Source organism: Nicotiana sylvestris, chromosome 3 (genome assembly GCF_000393655.2).
Source record: "Nicotiana sylvestris chromosome 3, ASM39365v2, whole genome shotgun sequence".
Classification (NCBI taxonomy): domain Eukaryota; kingdom Viridiplantae; phylum Streptophyta; class Magnoliopsida; order Solanales; family Solanaceae; genus Nicotiana; species Nicotiana sylvestris.
In genome coordinates, this window is record NC_091059.1 from 101,055,249 (window position 1) to 101,079,977 (window position 24,729).

General features: G+C 35.9%; 3 protein-coding genes across 5 annotated transcripts; 1 reads left to right on the forward strand and 2 right to left on the reverse strand.

Moving 5' to 3' along the window:
• The first annotated feature begins 266 nt into the window (after nucleotides 1-266).
• LOC104216518 (LOB domain-containing protein 12-like) lies at nucleotides 267-1,301 on the forward strand. Its single transcript, XM_009766579.2, has 2 exons — nucleotides 267-439; nucleotides 753-1,301. Exons 1-2 carry the CDS (start codon nucleotides 278-280, stop codon nucleotides 1,116-1,118), a joined length of 528 nt encoding a protein of 175 aa, XP_009764881.1. The 5' UTR covers nucleotides 267-277; the 3' UTR covers nucleotides 1,119-1,301.
• Nucleotides 1,302-6,266: 4,965 nt separating this feature from the next.
• Nucleotides 6,267-15,693, reverse strand: LOC104216517 (cytosolic endo-beta-N-acetylglucosaminidase 1). Of its 3 annotated transcripts, none has more exons than XM_009766577.2 (11): nucleotides 15,092-15,693; nucleotides 14,704-14,841; nucleotides 14,181-14,290; nucleotides 13,908-14,019; nucleotides 13,723-13,830; nucleotides 12,487-12,599; nucleotides 11,610-11,691; nucleotides 10,770-10,850; nucleotides 9,681-9,736; nucleotides 7,717-7,852; nucleotides 6,267-7,211 (listed from the first exon to the last, which is right to left on the reverse strand). In XM_009766577.2, exons 1-11 carry the CDS (start codon nucleotides 15,590-15,592, stop codon nucleotides 6,471-6,473), a joined length of 2,178 nt encoding a protein of 725 aa, XP_009764879.1. In that variant the 5' UTR covers nucleotides 15,593-15,693; the 3' UTR covers nucleotides 6,267-6,470. The 3 variants fall into 3 exon arrangements, with proteins under 3 accessions (XP_009764879.1, XP_009764880.2, XP_070027007.1); XM_009766578.2 differs by having other exon boundaries at nucleotides 14,704-14,890; nucleotides 15,092-15,173; XM_070170906.1 differs by lacking the exons at nucleotides 14,181-14,290; nucleotides 15,092-15,693 and having other exon boundaries at nucleotides 14,704-14,797.
• Nucleotides 15,694-18,349: 2,656 nt separating this feature from the next.
• LOC104216516 (DEAD-box ATP-dependent RNA helicase 18) lies at nucleotides 18,350-24,464 on the reverse strand. Its single transcript, XM_009766575.2, has 11 exons — nucleotides 24,147-24,464; nucleotides 22,755-22,991; nucleotides 21,797-22,057; nucleotides 21,618-21,697; nucleotides 21,400-21,505; nucleotides 21,195-21,308; nucleotides 20,414-20,512; nucleotides 20,207-20,296; nucleotides 19,471-19,577; nucleotides 19,253-19,396; nucleotides 18,350-19,061 (listed from the first exon to the last, which is right to left on the reverse strand). The coding sequence occupies exons 1-11, from the start codon at nucleotides 24,405-24,407 to the stop codon at nucleotides 18,776-18,778; spliced, it is 1,785 nt and encodes a 594-aa protein (XP_009764877.1). The 5' UTR covers nucleotides 24,408-24,464; the 3' UTR covers nucleotides 18,350-18,775.
• Nucleotides 24,465-24,729: the final 265 nt, after the last annotated feature.

Genomic DNA, 24,729 nt, shown 5'->3' on the forward strand with positions numbered 1-24,729 from the left:
CTAAAAAGTCCTTTCTCATCTGGGATACTACTCCTGTATATTTAACTAATTAAATTAGTCAAATCTATTACTATTATTTTAAATTCATGAGAAGCACTCTTCAAACTAATTAAAATAATAAGGTGTACTATTGAACGCGCTGAGCTAGCTAGATCATATCCTATCTATAAATATACACACACTCTTGAGTTTCCCTTCTCCATAATTAACTTAATTAGTCTCATACTCATTTCCGTATCTCTCTCTCTCTCTTTCAATAATTCAGAAAGATATATAGATGGGTGCAGCAGGAAACTCCCCATGCGCTTCATGTAAGCTGCTGAGACGCCGTTGTGCAAAGGATTGTATATTTGCTCCTTACTTCCCTTCCGATGATCCTCAAAAGTTTGCCATTGTTCATAAGGTTTTTGGTGCCAGCAATATCAGCAAAATGTTACAGGTCGAAATTTAGCTTATTTACACCCTTTGAAGGGATTATTATTTGTTTAATTATCTTTTCATTTGAAGTAGTGCTTATTCAATAGAAAAAGTTCATATATCCTTCTTTGTTCTTTCTCAACTTCTATCTGGATTTTAACTTTGACGATGTAAAGAACGTTTACACTATCAAAGTATTTTAACATGTGTAGCGGATAGGTTGCCTTATTTTAGTAGTCGTCTTTTAGGACGTAAATGATCTGATAGAGTAACATATTTTTTTCTTTATATTGTCAGTGTGTAGAAGTTAAACTAGTTATTTTACCTTAAAGCAGGAGCTTCCGGTTAATAAAAGAGCAGATGCAGTGAGCAGTTTAGCGTATGAAGCAAATGCAAGGATGAGGGATCCTGTATATGGCTGTGTTGGTGCCATATCTTACTTACAAAACCAGGTTTCCCGACTGCAGATGCAACTTGCACTAGCTCAAGCTGAGATCCTTTGCATCCAAATGCAATCACAAGATCATCATCCAGCTAATTTATTGCCTATGAGTCCACCAATACATGATCAATTAGTAGCTGCAGATGATGAAAAGTCATTCTTGAACCTCTCTCACTACCTCAACAACTTTGAGTCCCACAAATGTAATTCAGATATCTCTCAAGAGGGAGTCTTTCTTTGGACAGGACAATACTTATAGTCGTTTTGTTTTCACCGCTTAGATGGGAGCTTAGGAGCAACGGTAAAGTTGTCTTTATCTGACTTATAAATCACGGGTTCGAGCCACTGAATCAACCACTGACCTATAACCAAGCGTTAACACAAAATACTTTATGCACCGAGGCTTTTTTTTCCTTCACTTAGCATTAATTTTTACCCCATTGTACTTTTTCTCTTTCCCTCTTAGTTGAAATGAGGATTAGAGAATGGAGGGTTTTTGTTTTTTCTACTATATGTATGAACTAAGATAATTAATGTATTACAGTTAAACTAAAGATAATATTTATTAATTTTTCTGGAGAAGATGGTGACTTGTTAAGTCAACCTAGCATGTGAGAGGTGAAATATAAATTTATAGTAAGGGAAGAAGAGGTTTTCATAAACATTAATTTTATTAGTATGTCAGATTGATTTACATATCCAATTAGTGCAATGGGGAATGGCGGTGCCCAACACATGCAACCGTCAATATATATCAGAAAAGCACTACTCCTAATATGCAGTGTGTAAAAAGATTTTTTGGTTCCACTCAATATTTAGTATTCACATTTTTTACACCCAACTAATCTGGATTCGTATCGCACAAGATCTTTTTGAAAGAAAAAAATATTTTTTCCATTCTAGAACTCGAACCAGAAACCACAGGTTAAGGGTGGGGAGATTCTTATATTCATTTCCTTTTATGCATCAACAAATATATTTAAAGTGAACAAAAATATGTTGCTCTTAAACTTTTTTTTAAAAAAAATTCTGACGAGAAGCTTGATGTTTATACCAACAAGCACCCAACCCCAAATATAAGCACAAATTAGCCCACTGTTTTGACTAATGGAATGTGAAAAAGGAAAAAGAATTTTAAAAAAAAAAAGAAGGGAAAACCATTTGACTATAGCATCTTCCTGATTTCAATGTAGAATGTTTGGACGAGCTTAAATAAATTGGTTACCATCTTTTTTGTAAGAAAAAAATGTTCACACAGACACACATTATATCTTATATCTATGCGTTGCTTAAACTATGACATGCATTTTCCAAATGGCTAACCAGGAAGGAATAGGAAAAAAGAATGAATATTAAGGTGGAGAACCAAGGAAGCTTAGAAGCGAAGGAAAAAAGACAAATCAACACATACAAAAGAATTTAGGTTTTATCGCGATGGTTGAATATTTTCACAGGTTTACTGTAATTTAAGAGCCCGTTTGGCCAAAAAAAAGATTTATTTTTTCCAAATTTTTCACTTTTTTCGAAATCAATGTTTCGCCATGAAATTTTTTATTTTCACTGATGAATTTTGGAAGTTTTCGAAAATTTGAAAAACTCCAAAAAGGTATTTTTCAAAATTTTCACTTCAGATCTCACAAAAATTCAAAAACACTCCAAATTATATTCATATCCAAACACAACTTTAATTTTCAAATACCATTTTCACTTGAAAAAAAATTCACTTTTTCCTGAAATTTTACAATTTTCATGTCCAAACGCCCGCTAAGTCGTTCTAATAGACAATTCAAATCTCTGGTATATTATCAACTCATATTAAACACACAATCATCTTCTCGTTAATTTTAAGTGATTTAGTTGTGTAAATACTACATATAATGTAAGTATAAAATTTAAATTAATACATAAACGTGAAACTTGATAAAATTCGTTCTTTGTAATGGTTCGTTCACGTGGGAGGTAGTGCGAGAAATCGTCCGAGTTCATGGAAAAGTCTACTCAACGACGAATTCTAATTATATATATATTATACAACAGTGACATTAATATCAGCTAGATTATTTGTTTAAGGTCTATTTCACAGCATGATTATGTCTCGAATCAGGCTATTGGTTAAGGTGGGCAAATAAAACAAATTAAGTAGGCAACTGATCTAGTAGAAATTAGAAAAGAAAAAGAGATTCCTACTTAGCTTTTGTTTAATATTGAAGCATGTCCCAAGGTCAAATTGATTATTTTTTCTACAATCTCTATCAACCCCTCCTATTTCTGTCGTTCTTCTGTTGTCTCCCCCCAGTTTAATTGTTTTTTCTCCATAGTCACTTTGAGTTTTGTCATATAATTTTCTGGACATTGCCCTTATTAGAAAATTGTTATTGGGTCGATTTCACCCATAAGGGGTGCTAATTAGCTTGTTAATCTATTAGCTAGTCCTCCTCCTAAAACCCTAGTACTAGTCTATATAAACACTACTACGGGTGTTGAAAAGGAAAGTTTTTTCCCTAGACTAGAGATGGCTAGAGTTAGTTTTCTGCATTCAAACTTAGGGATATTTAGGATGTGGAAACAGGGGGACTGTTCGTCATGAGAATTTTCAACCACCATAATTCGAGTCGTGGTTAGTACTACGTACCATCCGCTTCTGTAAGTCTCATATACTCATTTTAGTATAGCCCTAGACTCCTTCTAACTTCCTCTCATATCTGATTTGCTCTGATATTGCTATGTTTTGGCGTATTCTGATATTTTCATAGACAGTGGCAAAGCACCCTTAGGGTCTTTTGGTACATGAGATAAGAATAATAATTATGGGATAAAGTTTGGAACTAACTTTATTCCATGTTTGGTTTGAGGTATTAACTAATATTTGGATGATATTTACACTGAAATGGTGGGACTAGTTATCCCATATAGAAGGTGTGATAACTAATCCCATGAAATCTCTCACCCCATGGGATATCCCACCATTGTACCGAACGACCCCTTATGGTAAGGAGTGCCAATCGGCACCGTCTAGTAAACAATTTTCTTTATATATGCGCATGATATTCCTAAGAAACAATATGTATATACATTATATAAGACAGACACCACTAGTTTGATAGTATAAAGTATAATCAATTAGGTGCATGAAGTGCAATATTAATTAGACCACTACATGTTTAAATACACAAACGCTATACAATCGAAGTACTACATACCAACATTGTTTGCGTAAAATTTTGTATACGACACAGATAATTAGATCATATCCTACTACATCTAGTGAGAAAATAACTCTTAATATTCTTTACATTTTAGGGGAAATAAAGACAGCAACTAAATAAAATACAAGTTTCCCATCAATAGCAAGTTCATACTCCTGCAATTTTTTTAATATAACAAATCTATCCAACTAAAACCAAAGGTTTTAATCATATCATATCTATCCAACTAAAAACACTCGAGAAGGAATACTTGTAGTAGGAAAAAAATGGTATATTACAAGATTTTGTTATTCCAGTTTTCTGCATGAGATTTTTCTAGACGGAACTAATAAATTGTAGTAGTGATAATTATATAGGGTTTAGAATATGATCTCTCAAATATTCTGATATCAGTCCGTGACTGAGTACCTTAATCATGAATACATGTACGTGTCATGTCCATTGACAATGTCTACATCATCAAACCTTTGAGACTTTTTGTAAGATGATGGAAAACATAAAGATAAAAATTAAGAGAATTTAATTTTGGGGGACCAGAAGACTCCAAAACATGACTCTGATTATGTTAAGTACATGAAACTCTGAGTGGGGTTAGATGAAAGAGGTAGAAGAGTCAAATGAAAAGCCCAATAATGATTTTAATCATTCTACCTTAACGTACTCTGGTTTTTTTTGGAGACAAAATAAGATACGTTGTACCCATTTCTTTCTCTCTTTTTTTTTTTGTTTATTTTAGGGTAAAAATTGTACGGGGCGCCCTATTTGGTCGCCCACATTTAACCTATACCCATTTTTTTTAAAATTTTAAACTTGTACCCACTTATTAAACAACTTCAGCCCCCTTTCTCCTCCTCAAAGTTATATCCGCCCTCAACCTTTTTCTGAAGTCCGTGACTAAAGGTCCTTGCTTGATTGAATGGTGGTCATAGATGATCTGTTAAATGACGAAGCTACAGATCCTATTTGATAATGCATGGCATTAGCAACAGCATATTGGTTTATGTAAATTTTTAAAAAGTTTCTTGCTTTATCAAATATCGATTAACATTTCCTTTGGATGGTTAGTTGTCGAACTAATCATCTAAATAATTGGTCCGATTAGAGAGTTATAAGATGAGGTATCCTTGCTATTGAATGTTTTATGTGACAGTAAAGCAGCTATTTTCATGTTTTCGTGACAGTATCATTATGAAGGAAAGAAGACTCTAGAGCTGAAGTTTGCCAGTTACAAACAAAAACTTCGTCAGTTACAAAACAAAAACTTCAGCTCTAGAGCTGAAATTCGCCAGTTACAAAAACAAAAACTTCGCTAGTTACAAACAAAACTTCAACTCTAGAGTTCAAGTTCGCCAGTTACAAAACAAAAACTATTCGCTAGTTACAAAACAAAAACTCGCCAGTTACAAAAACAAAAACTTCAGCTCTAGAGTTGAAATTCGCCAGTTGCAAAACAAAAACTTCAGCTCTAGAGCTGAAATTCGCCAGTTACAAAAACAAATTCAACAATTACAAACAAAAACTTCACACACTTGGTTCAGCACACTTGATACTTCAGTCCCGTCTACTAGAATGCTGAAGTTTTGCGTGATTGCCTTTGCTACTTCAGCCCCGTATGCTGAAATTACGCGAAAAAGTGGGTACGCTTGCAATTTTTTTTTTACAAAACGAGCACAAATTAAAACGTAATCCAAAAAGCGGGTATAGATGCAAATGCCTCTATTTTAGGGCTCGAGGCCAATGCTTCCAAATGAAGGTTGTTCCATGTAGTAGTAATGCTTTTCAATTTTGTTCCCCCTTTTGGCTTTTGGTTTTTCTTGTTTTTCTATGCTCTTCTTTGTTTTGTCTTTATTACACTAACAATTTACTTTAAACAAAAGAACATGCTTTTCCTTTATTACAAGTATTGCTTTTCAAATTCTAGCTCCCCTTCTAGCTTTTCGTTTTCTTGTTCTGTTATGCTCATCTTGGTTGTCTTAAGTTAAAATTAACAATTTAGAAATTAAAAGAAAAGTATCTTTTCTGATGACGATAGAATCTGAGCCAACTTGCGTACACCTCAACTATTCCGATCCAAACAGAATGAATCATCTTATAAATATAAGGACTTGTCCTCTAGATTGAATATAGGCTGCTCCAGTATTCCTATTCTAGTCAAGCTTATACCTGTTAACCATATGCAGCAATCTCATTGCTTAAAAGCATTATGAAGAGAGGAAGATACAAGATACTACCTTTACACGTTAAATACTTGCACTGTTGTACATTATTGTAGAGGTATAACAAGCTGTATACATAAACCAAATTATTCTACGGCATGTTTAAGTATATCAACATTACTTTAGTCTTCTCCTATAGAACCTGGAACAGATGCAATAATTTAACTATAGAATATAAAGTAACAACATTTACGAACCTTGAACATCTAAATCAAGAGATGGAGACTCTTCTAGCTTTTGGAAAGCTCCATCCAGGCTGCAAACTTGAATAATGAATTTGATCCTTGAAGTGCCAGAGGAAACTACTAGATCAGATACATAAAATGCTTCAACTTCCGCAACTCCCAGGTACTCCTGGACTAGCTGAAGTGATCTATTTGGTTCTGCAATTGAGAGATTGGGTTGTTTCTTGACATAGATATAATACTTGGGGAATAGGTGAGTTTTTCCGTCTTTCAATTTCCAAACAAGCTTGACATTAAGTTTCCTGGAGCCATGAGAACCGGAAGACCATTCAATGTAATTACCGTCAACAAGCCATGAAGTTGATGGTGGGAAGTTCGAGTTCTGTGTACGACTATCTATTGCAAGATGACCAAGCACCGCATGATATTCTGTTGGAGAAAAAGCCATGGTTTTACCTTGACGTTCTGATTTGTGAACTTCAGGTCTTAACTTATAGCATACAGCATGGATTTTTGTTAACATGTATCCTTCCATTGCGATACTACTTTCTAGTATGACCCATGATGGTTCAGTCTCTAGCTTAGTAACACGACGAGGCATTATTACATTGTCAAAATGTCTAACAAAACGGGTCATAGTCATCAAAGAATCTCCCCAGGAAGCAAGTAATACTGATTTTTGCTTCCTTACAGCAGAAGTGAACTCAAGAGACAAACCCAACAAAGAGCTTCCATTTGATTTTACCTGCATTAACACGTATCAGCTGATAAATGAACAAGGAACGACAACGGCACAACATAATACATGTATTCAACTATTCATCATGACATGAACTCTTCATATTTCTTCTGAAGTTGGGCTATTTGGAAGGTTAATAAATCTCAGGAAATGCGCCAAGTAGGATAGAAGGATGACTTAAAAAACAGAAAATAAAATTAAACATACTACCCATTCTTTAGAAAAAGCCTGCACATTTAATGTTGTAGACCAAGGTAATGTAAGGAATTTTATCACCTAGAATTACATTATTACAGGGTGCTGAGATACAACACAGCAGAACTATCAGGTCAACAACAAATAACTGGCTGCAGTTGTATAATCCCCATCCACAAGAAAGGTAACAAATCCTTCTCCAAGGATTTCTCTGCTAGGTGAAAGTTACCAGTATAACCTTGCAAATGGTTAATAATTAAGTACTTTAACAATCTTTATACAGAAAAAAAAAAAAAAAAAAAAAAAGATGGCTTACAGAAAATGTAAAGTGAACAGGTGAATCTGCTAACTGAAGCTTCCCTTCAAACAACCTTGCTGAGAAATGAATATCATCATCAAGTGTTCCATTGAATGTTAGGTTTCCACCTCCATTATAAGATTGCTCCTTAAGACTACCCCATCCAAGCGCATGTCAAGTTCAATGCATAAGATCAGTTCCCAAATCAAAACATTAAGCAGAAGTATGCACAAGCTAGAAGCAATCTTATGAACAAAAGCATGCACATAAAACCTCAACACACACACATACACACACACACACACACATACATATAGATAGATAGATTTTTGCTACCATACTACATGAATATACTAGGTTTACAATCTACCCACTTTTCGTTTCATTATCTACACCTAAATTTACCCTTGCCAATTCATTACTTGAAGGCAACATTTGTACATTAATTTTGGGTGATATCTTTTATCATTGCTGTAATTTTGTCCTTGTTCTTTAAGAATTCAGTCCATTTGCATTGTTTTGTCTAAAACTTAGGCTTGGTGTGTCTCTCGCCAGGGTCTTAATTTGTGTTGCTGGTCGGCACATTAATTCTCATATGTTGTTTGGTTATTTCTGGAGTCTTTTATTGGCAATTAAAGCCACATGTGCTGGTCAGTGAGTAGCTTCAAATTTATATTTTGGTGCTGCACATTTGGGTGCTGGTCTGCAGGAAGTTTTGGCTTTGTCATTCAATTCTGCTGATTAAAGTTCTGGTGAGTGATGGAGGCTATTACGATGTTGTTTGGCCCTTTCAATTTTGTTTGTGGTCGACAACTGGAGCACATGATAAATTTGGTACAAGTTTCCGATGATCAACCATAGGCGCGGATTTGGTAGCAGCTTCAGTATAAGCAATCAATAGAAGTGATTAGCTAGGAAGGTGAAAATGAAAGCTAACGGCAGAGCAGATGCTAGAGAGAGAGAGAGAGAGAGAGAGAGAGAGAACAAAGGGAAGAATATAAGAGTTATGGGATGGTCAGAGTGCTGCGGTTAGATTTGATTGTTATGGAGATTCAACTCTAAAGGTATTCTTTCCCATGATGACCTCGAAGGACAAGAAAAAGAAATTTATATATAAAAGAAAAAAGGATAGAGATGCTTCTCATATATCCTTCAACCTGCAAATATTAAAGTAATACTCACTCCCTCTGAATGATGATGTGAAAATCCTGTTTGCTTATGTTCTTCAATGAACCCAGAAGAAAGAAATAATAGAAGATTTTCCAGTGTGGAAATTGCTAAAAGGAGATTGGAGGATTGCAGGGATTAAACACTATGGAGAAAAAAATGATTTTTCTGGGTTTGCTAAGAATATGATATCCCAAGTTCCAACAGAAGGTCATTGGAAGCAGCGAAGATGGCTGGAGATTGGGGAAATGTTTTTGTTGAAAGACAGTGCCCTACTATTAACTAGAATATGGGGACATTTGGGGAACTAAAAGTTGGTAGATTGTCCAACTAAATTATGTAGTACAATAGCAAAACCAGACAGCTTTCATCTGACTTGCTGGTCAGATGCTCTAATGCTCTGTGTTGCTGAACTGGTGGACTTGTGATACCCAATTGCTATGCATTTTGAATCTCTCGAAACAAAGGACATGTTTTGTTATCTCAAAATTACGAAGCTGCTCAAATGGTGTCACAACATGTATTAGGTCTCAGAGAGAGACAATTTTGGTGCACCAATGGCTCACAATTTTCTAATCTAGAACAGCATTGCATAGAGGAAGACAAAGAGACTCTACAATTTACATGCGATAGCGTCTAACTTATGCAAGAAAATATACACAGAGAACAATTTTCTCCAGAATTCAAGTGCCAGATGCTTCAAATGAATTTATAGGTTATAGATCATCAGACTGAAACAAGAGACTATCACTGACAGAAAACTGTTAAAGTCAGGACGATCAAAAACTAAATACATAACAAGCCAAGAAACTTACTCAACAACAACTTCTAGATTCCCTGCAGTAGATTCTCCAAAAAACTCCAGGAGAGGCTGAGACGAATGTGTAATTAGCAAGGGTGAGGAATTTAGAAAGGGGAAATGGATAATCTTAGTGATGACATGGTATAGTAGATTAGAATCTAAGAGCTAAAGTAACATCAGTACACTCATAAACATATGAAGAGTTAGGCTGATTGCACAAGTGACAACCCTTATCAACATTTAAACTTTTTACTTTGCGTTGTGGTTAATTTTCACAAACAAAATGCAAGGATGATACTTCACAAGTTGAAGGCAAATTCAAGCAGGGAATAACAAGAAGGAAACGCCAGATGTGTTGAAAGTTCTAGTCACTTACACTCGAGTCAAACTTATATTCTTTTCAAAAAATGCATCTGAAGAGCGAGTCATAATTCAAGACATCCCTGTGAAACTGAATTTTGCTGACACTAATGACATGTGGAAGACACTGTACAAAGGATTTAAGAAATGGATGAATAAAAAAAGGACACAGTCTGTATCTCCACCTATGTTGCGCGGACTCTCCAAAATGTAGCCGCACCCGTGTCGGATCCTTCAAAAATGCACTACTATTGGAGGATCCGACACGTATCCTGCCACATTTTCGAAGAGTCCGAGCAACATAGATCTCCACTCTAGGCAACATGGGTTGTGCCTAATTGCATGGATGCTTTCTAGTCTTGCAGAAGGATTCCAAGTGAGCATCTCAGCGACGCAATTTACTATGGGAATTTATGTCCAAAGAAGCAGAAACAAGGTTACAGAAACGTCTTCTGATGATAACTATGACATAATGCAAAACTAGAAAGTAAATGAGAAGATATGGACATACATATTAGCTGGAGGAGCCACACACCAAACTAATTAATGGAATTGTCTATAATGATTGTAACATTTAAATATTAGAGTTCAATGCTCTTTCTAGATCTCAGAGGACAAAAAATAAAACAGAGAATTTTTTGAAAATTGGAACTTCTGATAAATGCTATATTTAAACTACAGAAATTACTGCATTTAATAACAACTGAAAACCAAGAAAAAACATACAGATACCAGAAGACACCTGAAAGCTTTGCGAAGAAATGTTATTCCAAGGAGTCTGTGATATTTGCTTTCCATCAACAGAAATATGGTAACCATGACCCTGAGATTATGATAACAAGGATGTTAGTGGGCATTGCCACCTCATAGACTTTTGGAATTAGAAAACATTTCGATTGTCTTAGCCTTTCCCCCGCTATTCATAAACAGTCATAGAAGAAGCCACCTTTGGACCAAGATATGGACCCTTTTAAGATTTGCAAATAGCTTGTATTTTCCTTTAACATTCAGTACTTGACAATTTTATCAGATGCCCCATGTAACTAAGTTTCACCTTTCTGCTTATGCATTTTGTGGCGCCTTCAGTCTGAAGTTTCTGGATCGGTTCCTCTAAACACTGGACCGTTTGAACCAGCTTATATATGTGTTGTTAATCAAGTTAATTAAAATACTATGACAATACTCAATTCCTCCCATCTCCACCCAGCAGGAACCACCAGCAATGGTTCATACTTGCTTCTTTCACTCTGGAACCATCATATTTGCTTCTTCAAATTCACCGTAAACAAGTGTAAACATGTTTCTAATAAAAGTACCAAAAGTTGCTAAGCATACTGGTTGAACTGCTCTAGTGAACTACTCTACAAGGAGTTCAAACATAACTGGTCCTTCACACAAGGATCTAATGGAGTCACTCCACCTTGGTATTGATAGGAAAAAATTACAAGCAATAAATCTGCAATTTATTCTGTAAAAGAACAAACGGTGTGGGATAATACTGGATATGTTGTTGTTGTATTCTGTAAAAGAACAAAGGAAACACAAAACAAGATTTTTGAAAACAATCAAGCTTAGGGCATACCTGATCGAAATTTGAGTAGAATGGAAGAGTTAGGGGATAATTTTGTGAAATATCCCATGATCTTTCTACAAGCCCCCACCAACTGCATGTTAAAGCATTTTCATTAAGATATGGTGAACATAAAGCATATACTTTTCAATTACCAAAATGGACAGTGTAGTTCAACTGTATATATGCTAATGCTGCAGTATATACAAAATCTGCGAAGACATTCAACACAGTTTTTATATATACATTCAAGAAGTATCATAAAATCCACTCAGAGTGTCCCATTTTATGTGACACAAGTTGACTGGAAACAAAGATTAAGAAATCATTTTAAATTGCATATGACAGCAGTAATAACAGAAGAGAAAGTTAAAGGTATCAGTTGAAAATTTTGTTTAGCAGGGAAACTCGTGGTAATAAACTCTAAATGTCTTGAATGTAACTTTTATATAGTACTTAATTGTAGAAGTGCATAAAATTTTCCGAGGCGTTTTAAAATAAAATGTCATATAGATTGAAATGAAGAGACTTCATTTTTGGCTTGGTTACTTAAACATATGTAGAAAAGGAGATACTTTCCTTTTTGACTTGGCAACTTAAGTTATCTATTGGATCTCATCTTCCATATTGCTGGCAGTGTGGCTATCATTTGCCAAGGAAAGACCAGATGAAGAAAAGGATATCTGATGTTTTTAAAAAAATTATAATATAAACCATGAGAAAGACCTTTATGTGGGAGGCGGTGGTTACACGAAAAGAAATTGAAGGAAATCAGGATATAGAAATTATGTGAATCTTTAAAATAATCTGAGTAATCTTTATCGGAAAGCAGTATTCTTATTCTTTACAAAGAAGCTTTTAAGAGATATCATGGCAGACAGTGCAGGACCGATTCTGCGCAGTCTGAAAGTCAGGTAACTGTTTTGTCTCGTACACCCATCCAGGAGCAAATATGGCAGCTGACACATTATCCCTCTTAATCACATCAAGTGCCAAATTTGTCTGCATAAAAAGGCAGAATCAGATTATTTTTTCATTGGGTAAACCGAAGTGGCTAGACAGCCTAGAAAAAGGTTAAACGAGTGGTCTGGAGTAATCCTGTAAATGCGTTTTACTGCCAACAGCTCAAACAAACCACTTATTAACAGAGACAGTGAAACTAAAACCTTATTAGCTGGTTACTTTCGTGAATTTGATTCCTCCTTTCTGGAAGTACTATTACATAAGATTCCTAAATGGCTAAAAGAAGTTTTCAACAATCAGACAGTGCAAGTATTTTCTAACAAGCTTGAAAGTGACGCATATTGTTTAAGTCACTGAACTGGGAAAAATTGGAATTCGCATATAAATAGCAATGTGTGTGTATAGGATCCACTTTTCTGTGAAAAGTATGAAAGTTTAGAGAAGATATAATGGACGAGAAAAAAGAAACCATGAAGGAAATGTCTCCCAACTTTAGGTAGGGATTGAAAGATGCTTTGAGATAGATGAAAGTGTAACAAGAATCTTTCAAGAAAACTTACATGATAGACACTTCTATCAGGTAATTTTTTGAAAGTTCATTAAAATCGTAAAATTTGAGGAGTTCACTACTCGTGTTAGATGATGAGCAAGGTTGATTTAGTCAATTTTGACTTATGCTGTAATATAGAAGGTTGATGATTATTTATGAGGTTCAACAGCTCTTAATTGCCTATCTCACAGCAAAGTTACATCTGGTCAGATATAGTCCATAGAAAGAACCTAGCCAAAAGAAGAAAAAAAAGCATAACTGTTACTCTCATAGTAAAGATAGAATCCTGGTTGAAAGACATTTTCAGGTCAAACATAAGATAATCCTTTAATCTTTTAACAGAAACAATAGTAGGCCCTAATCCCTCTCTCTTTGAATAATCAAAGAGACAAACAAGGAGGAAGGACTTTTCACTAATAAAGATCTCAAACCATTTAACATCATCAATCTTATAATATTTCTGTCAATATCAAACAGTATAAAACATTAACTTACAAGTTAAATGTTCAGAACAACACTATGGGTTATGTATTTAGCACTACTAAACAAGCATAGAGGATGAGCCGATAAGGTATGGAAATTTTGATTTCCCTACGTGGTATACAAACCCACCGTCCATTGTCCACCACCATAAGTGTTTCTTCCAAAGACATCAATTCCCATATAGACATCGAACTTTCTGTAACCGGCAACCTCAGCTGATTGCTTAGGATAATTCTCCTATAAGTATAGAAGAAACAGGCTTTAGCAATTATTGTTAACCTGAAAAAACATAATTAAAGATTAGGATGAAATACCTGCCAGGTGTAGTTCACAAATATACCATCAGATATATCGAAAAAAGGCTTATTTTTTTCATTTAGCTGATCTTGCCAGTTAAGCTTCCCATCAACAGTGACGCTATCATACCTGTAGCATCACGATAAGACAGAACAATTATGCTGCTTTTTTACTTTGAAGAAATAGTTTGTTTCATTACATTATCATAGGACCAAAGATCCAGGAACAAGAAAGAAAGAACAACTCAGCTGCTTTTAATTTTAAACAAAGCTTTTGTTTCATGATATTACCATATGACCAAAGATTCAGGGACAAGGGAATGCATGGACTGAGTTAAGTGGCTGACAAATTCTTCCAGGTTAGGAATTTGCCCAACATCCACTGAAACTTCCATATTGACCTGGCAGCAAGATGTTTGAAAAAGAAAAGGCGATCCTGGTATAAGACATAGTTATGCAAAAGACTGGACATAATAAACTCATACCTTGATGAAATTTACCAAAAGCAGTTAGGATTGTATGACTATGCTTACCTTGTTTCACATAACAATGCTCTAAGGATTTTTACTTTCTAGACATTGTAAAAGACTAGACGTATGTCTCATTCTTCAATTTCCATCAGGAACGTTTCTCTCAGACTACTGTTCCAGAAATAAAGGAGGTCTATATATATTAAAAAGGAAGGGGGGGGATCACTTTTCAAGTCTAACAGGCATATATAAAATCAAGCAATCAGGAAATGAATGTAAATATTTGGCATCAAGCTCTGTGATTAGGAAATGAAAGAGATCAGACTTCAGAATCAATCGCTTACCAACCATCCATCAAAGCCTAAAGCAGCAGCAAGCTCACTTAACCGCTCTGCATACATCTTAGCTGAGTCCTTTGATGACAGTAATTTGTTGGCAAGAAATTTGCCTTCATCCCACTCCATGATAAATGTTCCCAGTACCTTATAATAAATGAAATATAGCTCAATGGAAAAGGAGGAAGTGACCAGCCTGCCATGCAGAACCTTAGGTGTTGGAAGAGTAGAAAACAACTCAACATGGAGAAATTAGTCAATCAATCAACTACAACTTAACCACAAAGCAGTTGAGGTCGTCTATGAATCATTTATCTCTGTTTCTCTCTATTCAGGTTCGCTCAAATTATATATAACACGAGAAAGAAGAAAAAGAGCACGGCGTCAAATCTGATACCTTAACTCCATGATTGTGGGCAGTGTTAGTCCAACAGGGAGGCGGCAGAGTAACCAAAGAATGCGAGAAATACACGAATACATCAATTAAATACCAATGCCATATAGCATAAGCATCTGGATTATTTCCGCCTTGTATCCACTTATCGTCAAGGTATCCTCCAGCCATATCGTGGCATACCAAAAGCCTAGGTCGTTTCGGCAATTCATTGGCGGCGTAAGGCGGCAACTTCACGGAAGCCTTAGTGAACGGGAAATGAAAAGAGTCGAAATAAGACCTCGACTCGAGCTCTTCTAGCGTCTTAAGCGGGTAAGATATCGGAATCGACGGTTCCGATGGATCAAACGGCGGAGGATCATCGGAGTGAGGTGTCGCGTGCTGATTGCCGGCCATGGGATTAAATTTTGAGAGCAAAAAGAAAAGAGAATCGAGAATAAATCTGAGAGAAGATAGGGTTTGGCGATGGTGGGATTTGAAGTAGGACCGAAACGGAAACCTCATTGGAGAAGTGGAGAATCCATGTGATGGAGAGGACTAAGGAGAAGTTGACAATAGGGAGTAAACGTTAGGAGATTTGAATTTATGTTTCTTGCTCTACTTATACAAGTTCACCCGGCTGGGGAGAGATGGAGTATGGTTGTCACATCAACGATGCAGTAAAAACTTGAAGAATTAACCCAAATAAAAAAAAAATAACTCTCTTAACCTATAAATAGACAGCAAATATATAATATATATTTTATTTATATATAATTATATGTAATTGTATATAATTTATGTATATAGACCAGAAAATGAACATCGACTTTGACCGGTTAAAAACTTATCCGCTAAGTTTGTGTAGAAATAACATCATTTGACCGCTTTTCAATATTGTTTTTGGGAAATAGCCACTATATTGGAGTTTTACTTGTAGAATGAATTTGAAGCTTCATGACGGTGGCTATTTTCTGTTACAGGAACAGAAAAGTGATTATTTGTTAATTTTGTTCATTTATTTGCACATAAATCTCTCTTACTTAATCATAATTAATTAATATATATTTTACTTCATTAAATTATTTAGTATTGAAATGGTATTGTTCAAACACGTAACGTAGGTACAGTTTTATTTCAATGATATAGTGGGATTATTGAAACAACTCTGCCTCGAACATAAATCTAAGGTTCAAATCAGGAGAATGAGAACTTTTTTATGGTGAAGGGTTTTTTTAGTAGACTTATCTAGCGTGAATTCAAAACCAGAAGAATGAAGAACTTTTTAATGATAATTATTTAGTCTTTTTGTGAATGTATCTGATGTGAATTTCAAGTAATGATGCAAATATTGAAATATTAAGAAAATGATTGTGGACATACCGTGTGATTGGAGCATTTGCATCTATACCCGCTTTTTGTGTCACGTTTTAACTTGTGCCCGCTTTGCAAAAAAAATTGCAAGCGTACTCGCTTTTTCGCATAACTTCAGCATACGGGGCTGAAGTAGCAAAGACAGCAAAACTTCAGCATTCTAATAGCCGGGCCTGAAGTTCAGCTCTAGAGCTGAAGTTTTTGTTTTTTAACTAGCGAAGTTTTTGTTTTTGTAACTGACGAAGTTTTTGTTTGTAACTGGCGAACTTCAGCTCTAGAGCTGAAGCACCACAATTAGGAGTGATTTTTTAAGAAAAATGGTGTACATCTTCTTAGCTCAAACACGAATAAACATACAAAAACTCTAAAATTTTACAGCTCATCCTACTGGTAACTTAAACTTTTTCCTAAGACTAATTTGCTGTAAATTTGGAGCAGAAGTACAACTGCCGAACTGTTCAATTAAAAAAAAATTGACCTTATAACTAAAGCAATGTTGCTTCTGGAGATAAATACCAGTTTGTTTTGTAACTTGAAGAAGAAAACGAAGGAGGAGGAGGAGGAGGAGGAGAAAGGGGACTAAAGTTATTTAAAAAGTGGGTACAAGTTAAAAAAATTTAAACTTCAAACAAAAAGTTAAGGCAAAGTTTATTCGATGAAACTTCAATTAACGTACACTTATCTTAGGAAATGATCAATATTCTCGTACGAACTTTCCCGCTGTGCTCGGCAACTGTCCAACGTAAAGGAAAACATAGGACAGGAAAACAGGGAAAAATTGGTAAACTTAATATTAAATTCTGTCTCCCATCTTTCCTCTCTTCCTTATGTCGAGCAAAGTAAGGAATTCATTGCCTACCTTGGATTAGTTGCCAAGCATTGTGACTTTTCGTCTTAAATTAAGTGTATGTTCCGTATTTATAAGAATTAATTAATGTATGTTTCGTACTAATAAGAGTTAAACTTAGTTTTGACTCCATTGCTTGAACTAAATTGACCCTGACCATAAACAAAACAATTTAAAACGACTCCTTGTTCAATAAAAGATCATATTGGATTCGGTAAGAATTGAATAAAATAACTTAGCGAATCTAACAAACACAATCACCACGGACATTAATTTCATTTACTCTCCACTCAAACAACTCGAATTCAAATGCGTATTCCATTCTGAAAAAAATGGTCGAATTAGTTTATATAAACATAATAAGACATTCAATTGGTGACATAAATATTTAATAGAGGTAATGGGCTACTAGACATAAATTTGCTTCTTTATCTCAAGATTATGACCAATCAATCTGTTTCGAGAAAATATATCATCAAATTGTTACATTTTTCATGTGAAAGAACTACAATACATTTAGAAAAAAAGAAAAGGAACACCTAGAGAGATGTAACTTTCAGACTATGGACGTATATGGTAAAAGATAATTGCCTCCGACTCTTAAAAGCAAAATGAAGCAGCTGAATTTTGTACGCCATTCTTGAACTAAACCGCTAAACCCTCAGAAAGCTGATTGGCGTCCTTTCCGGTCGAAGAACGAATTGTGATCCTCTTTCACTTGGAGCTCAATATTTCTTAAGTTGTTATATAATTTGCCCATTGGAGTGAATTGCATTTGGAAACTCGTTTGGGATTTGTACTGCGTTTTTGCTTGGATGGGCAAAGCGATTCTGCATTTATGGAGTTATTACGTTCCGATCACTTCCAATCAACTGTAAAAAAAGACTCCAGATAATTAGAATAGCTGAAAGTGATCATCCTCCCTAATCCGACAAATTATCTTGAACTAACATGCAAGCAAATTGTCTTCATTTTAGTTACTGCTACTCTGAGCCAATGGAGATAAGTTTTTCACCTTAGACGAGGGAACAAGAGGAGATAGTGCAGTAACATTACCACAGTTTTGCAAAAAGCAACATTAGCACAAAATTATATTACACCAACAATAGATAAAAACCGGATATCATCTCCAGCTAAGTCGTTGATAAAACTAAGTGTATCATGATACATGAATTACACATCAGAAAAAGACACCCCACTACTAATAGTTAGAATCATAAAAAGAGGTGGTAAAAAAGATTAATAAAATCAAAAGAAAAGGTCGGTCAGATAGCAACAAAATTTGGTTGCTCATCCATGGATCTGCAGTCCAATGTGTCGTAGGCAACTCAGGATAATTGTGCTTGTTATCCAAATTTATTGTTTGATCGACTTCAGTTTCTGGGCGATCAAGACATACTTATCTTCCTTTGCTAGGTAACTGGTATAATATCTGCAACCACCACATATGAATGAATTTCACCGACAGAATTCGTGCCTCCATGTAATCATATGTCAGAAAGTAAGTCCTCAGTCCCAGTCAATTTTGCAAACTCATTCTCATCGATCGCTCCCTTTTTTAGCTTTTTCAATAAGCGGTACTCCCTTGTAATCTCATCTTCATCTTCAACTAACTGCGTAGCACGTCTCTGTTTGGCAGTTTTCTTTCTCATGGCAGTTGCTGTAGAATTTGCCTCCTTTTTAAGTCTCTGTATCTTCTGTTCTTCTTGTTGTGCCCTTGCAGCTTTTCTCACTTGCAAATTTTTCTTTCTTTGCTTCTCCCTTGACTTGTCCCTGAGTGGAAAATGTAACAGCTAAATATCAAAGGCCAAGACTCTAAAATAGAAACATTTGGCGACCAGCACTTGTATCACACATTGAAACTGCTTTGAAAAATTATAATAATAATGACAAGACGCATTGAACTGCCTAATCTGTATGATTCCAACTAGATTGTTTGCAGGCTGAATAATGAATAAACTTACTTAAACTTGATCTCCTCCAGGTTGATATCTTCAACTGCCGTAAATCCCTTCGTAGAAAGAGAATGATGCTTCACTTCAGGCACAGAAGGAAGCTGCAAAAGACCATATCCTGTGCCCAACTTCCCAATCTCAAGCTCCTTCCACCTGTAAATAGAGGACTAAGCTGAAGACATGGAATATAATTATAATCTTCATGCTACATCATGGCCTGAACTTACCTCAAAATGTAAGAGCAGTGATGCTCTTTATATGCACGGATGTATGAAACAAACGCCCTAAGTCCTTTCTCCATTACATCACGATCTTTCTTTGCTGCTGACCGTATCTAGAAGAAAGAAACATCAGTACCAAAATTGTACTGGTACTAAGCATCTAATTAGAGAAAACTCAATTTGAAAAACCTTGAGATTGCATGAAATAATGCTAGGACTTTAAGCAAGAACAGAATAGAGTAATATGCACACAACATAAATCATACAGGCTGCTGGCAGAATGCAGACTTGCCAAATATCACAAACATATATTTTCTAAATGTAGTTAGCTCTGATCCAACAGAACTTACAAGTATACTGGTCTATGTGTAAGCAATGGCATCAAATATCCTTTTAACATTATTGTTAAACTCAACACTACATGCAAATATGTGTTTCCAGTCTGCTCATGCAGATCCTGCTTAAGGTAGAAGAGACATGATTGGAAAGAAGCAGATTCTGTTTAGAGTAAAAGGAATCTTTAATATCTTAGATTCATCTTCATCTTGTACAATCTAACAGACATGTTGTCAGAAATTACCAGTGGTCCCACACTTTCACCAGCAAAAACCCCGATTCCATTAACAACTGAATGGCAAATGACCTAAAACAAGCAACTAAAAAAACTAGGGAAAGAAAGCATTTCCACTACGAAGCAAGGGGGGAAGAGAAATATGGCACAATGGCATAGTATAATTCTTACTTCATCGATAATATCGGGAGCCTCAGAGGCACATTCCCCCTCTTCTAAGAAAACGCCTTGTATACACAAGAATTCCACATATGCTTCCTCCTAAAAATGCCAAGACTGATCATAGTTAATAAGTAGGTAGGGAGTAACGCTTGGTAGACAATATATCCAAACAGCTTCCCAAAAGTTTGATACACTATTGAGGTGCAAGAACCTGACCTTTGGTAATAGAAAAACAACAGCACTTCCTTGTCGGCCCAGCCTAGCTGTTCGGCCTACTCTATGTATAAACATTTTATGATCCTGAGGAGGGTCGTACTGCACAAGAAACAAAATAAAAGAATAATACCTCCATGTAAGTTCCAGCTGCTTATTATCATGCTCATAATTGCATGCACGACTGACTAAAGAACTATTTTTTATTGGGAGAATGGTGGTTCATAGTTCTACCACAAATGTCCATCTGTATACCTGTTCATAAGGAATTTAGTGCCTTTGGTGTGACTAGCTGGGCCTGTACAAAAGGCCTAAGCATTTTAGGATGGCATTAAAATTTTCAGAACATTAAGAAGTTTCTCGAAATGATTTTTCAACATTTTTGAGACCAAATGCCAACTAGATCATTCCCATACAATGCTCTTCATATGAACATATTCTACAAATGCTATACTGTAACACATACATAAACCAGGTAACGTTTTCTTATAATGATATCTTGCCATCAAAATAATGATATCTTGCCATTGGATAGGGGAAAGCAACAGTCAACAATGTGTAATACTAACTTCAATGCTATGGGAGTTGGGCACTGTTAGTTCTGCTGGACAAGTTCTCAGTTCTCTAAGTTCAGGTGGTGAAGGAGTGATGTACAGAAGTGAACATACTATTGTAACAGAGCAATTACCCACCCACCCCCCACCCCCCACCCCACCCCAAAAAAAACAAAAAAAGAAGGTAATTTGTTCGTTAGCCATAACTAATATGCCCATTAGGAAAGTACCTGTATTATATAATCAACACCTGGAATATCAAGTCCACGTGCTGCTACATCTGTGCATAAAAGAATGCCACTGGAAAGAGATGTAAATGATGCTATTGCTTTCTCCCTTGCACTCTACAAAAGTTTGAAACAGTAAATATATTCAGCTACTAGAGCACCTTCATAAAATAATAGACCTTTCTTATTATAATGTCAACAAATGTACCTGCTTCATCTTTCCATGAAGAGAGATTAACGAAAAACTTTTCAGACAAGAGAGACGCGGAAAAACAGTTCCCCAGTAATCAACACAAGCACAAGTCATGAAATAGCTGCAAAAGTAAAAAAATCAAATACCGAACACCAAAGTACTCTCCTACCAGCTATGCAGGTATAGAAAAAATATCTATATGTACAATCAGGATTCCAGGAAAGTTGGCTCACATCATAATTTTTTTTGACCTGTTCTTCGTCAGGAGGTGTACAAGCTGCGAAGATTTCTTGTCCGCTTCGCATTCAAGATACTGCAAAATTGAAGAGATACTAGAATATGGTAATATGCACCTTGACATAAAAAATCTTAGTTTGAAACAAACGAACTCTCTGAAACACTGGAAGTGTACCTCAATATGAAGGCCGGAAGGTGTTTTTGATGAGGCCGAATTCCCAGACGATGCAGAACCATTCAACTGTTTTGCTTCTGCCCGAACTTCAACCCTGACAGGATTTCTTAATCCTGCCTTTGATAGTTCTTCAACTGCCTCAGTTTGCGTAGCAGAGAAGAGACCCGTTCGTCGAAGCTTAGGTAAACGAGAAATAATTGAATTTATCTGCTTTTCAAATCCCATCTCTAATAGCCTATCAGCCTCATCTAATATCAGAATCTGTATCAATGAAATTGTTGTCACTGAGTGGTTAATTAAGATGTAGCATGTCATATATCACTACCAAATCACGAACACCTTGGAGAAAATAAAGGTTAAGGGAAGGGGGAGGACGCAATGCCCAGTCTTCTATTTACTGACAGCTAATAGACTGCTTGTAAGAACATGTAGGAAATCAGAGACTAAGAAAATTCAAAAAATAATCTAGGAAATCAGAGACCACTTAGGTCAGAATGTAATTATAGGCAATCATGTAGGCCAGCCTTGAGTACGAACTTATGATCTACAATGGAGATAGAAGTTAACTCCTTTTGGTAACACTGAACTTAGCACTACGGGAGTGCACAAGTGAAAAGCTTAACATGAATTTAGCACAAAAATATGAGGCTAAATTGTTTTAACGCAGGACGTACTACACTTTATTTTCTTTATTAAAGAATCATAAGAAAAACATAAATTATCGTCTTTCAAGTAAAAGATTTGACACTTCTAAATTCCGAGCAAACTTTATCTTTAAAAGTAAACAAATGGTTAACAGCTAAAAAGATACTGCAGCACTCGAGAAAAGAATTAATACTCCAAAATTCCCAAGCAAACTTTTTTTTAAAAGCAAACAAATAGTTAGCAGCTAAAAAAATCACTATAGCACTCGAGCATAAAGCTTTTTGTTTTCCACTGAAAGAGGCATGAAAGTAACCTCAAAATCCCGAAAGTCCAGTATATCCATGCGCTCCATAATGTCATATAGCCTCCCAGGTGTCCCGATCAACAAATTTGCTCCTTCCTCCTCTATCTTTCTGACATCTGCCTTTACGCCTTGTCCCCCAACGAGAAGCATAGGCCTAACGTTTGCTAATGTGGAAATGAACGGTTGAGCAACGTGAAATATTTGTGACGACAACTCCCTGGCAGGTGATATAATTATACCCATTACCTACAAGGGCTCCAAAGAGTCAGCTACATACAAGATGAAGAATAATATATTTAAAGGAGGGAAGCAGAAAGGATAACAAAAGCATATAACAACGAGCAACATTGGCTGTTAAATGAGCCTATTTTGATAGAACAATAGAACATATTCCATAAGCATGGAAGATTCTTTTATATAAAGTATACTACAACTTGTGCGGCACAGATTAGTCTGTCCCTTTCTTTGTAACGTAAGGCTTTCCCGTGAGGTCAACTTATCCGACTTCAACAAGATTGGAGGGCTTTATTTATTTGTTGTAGTAACTATTTCTAGGGATGAAGGCGACTAGCCTTCCCTGTATACCGTTTCTCATTAGGTTACATCGTTTTATTTTTTTAAAAACGGAATTGAGAACCGTGGTAAGTACTGTCTTTCTATAGTTGAAGCAAGATACAGTCAAATAACCAGAAAATGATAAAAAATATCAGAGAGCAACCTCCTATTACACTACTCTAATAGCACCACCCAACTGGAAACCACTACTGAATCAAGTTCAAGCTGGTCTATTGAAGATCCCCTTAAGTTGGAAATATTCCTTAGACAAACACCCTAAATGATCCAATTTGTTGGTGTTAACCAGGAAAGATGGATGTCTTTTAAAACAGCAATGACTAAGTGACTCATATTTCACCACAGATTCCACTTCTCCAAACATGTAAAGTGGATAGCAGCGCAATTGTCGTGCAGCTTTTCACTCCCACAAGAATATGTATTTATATAAGTAACTCATTCGGTAGTCAAATTCGAATGTCATGCTGAACTAATATGAAACTTGATGTGGTACAAATGAGCACAACTGCATCTGCTTCCAGCTTATATCAGTCAGCATAGCATATATCTTCATGACAGGTTAATATTTAGCATTCTACTTCTCAAACATGTTGATTATAATCAGCTAGCATGCATCTAATTGGGAACACTAAATTCCATTGTTCTTTATGAACCAATTCAGTTAGCATGCATCTTTTAGAACCCGAAATTTTCCCACTGAACAAATCAAAACTCTAGTACCAGCACTAATGCTTGTATACTTTGAACAAAAAAGCTAAATATCTCGAAAAGAGCGTAAAACCAAACAGGAAAAAATAAGCCAAAAAAAACAACTTGAAGGAAACTTACCTGGTGAGGTTTGGGATTAGAGGAGGAGCGACGGAGGATCTCAACGAGAGGAACGACGAAGGCTAGGGTTTTACCAGAGCCAGTGGCGGCGTCGACGGTGACATCCTTGTAGTTGCAGAGTAAGGGTATGGTGGCAGCCTGAACAGGAGTACAGAACTCGAAGCCGGAATTGGTTAAGGCTTCCAAAACTGGCTCGGAGAGCGGTGGTTCGAGGTCGGAGAAACGCGTATTCGTTAAGGCTTTGTTCGGATTCGACGCCATGCCGCCGCAGCCGTAGTTAGAGCAACGCGCTTTTCTTCAGTCTAATGAAAGAGTTGTACTATGCTGGCAGGGACGCTAATTTTACGCGATGGTTTTAACAAATAGCCACTTTTTTGGTAGAATTTTTGTTGGGCAGCTTATAGCACAGCACCATTTAAGATGTAGTCACTTTTTTGAAATTTTGCATTCGTGGCCAATTAACTGTTTCGGGAATTTTTCTACTTCTCTTAGATTAATAGCCCGTTTGGTCAAGCTGCAAAAATCAGCTTATTTTGAGAAGTGCTTTTCTCAAAAATACTTTTGGTGAGAAGCAGTTTGTATT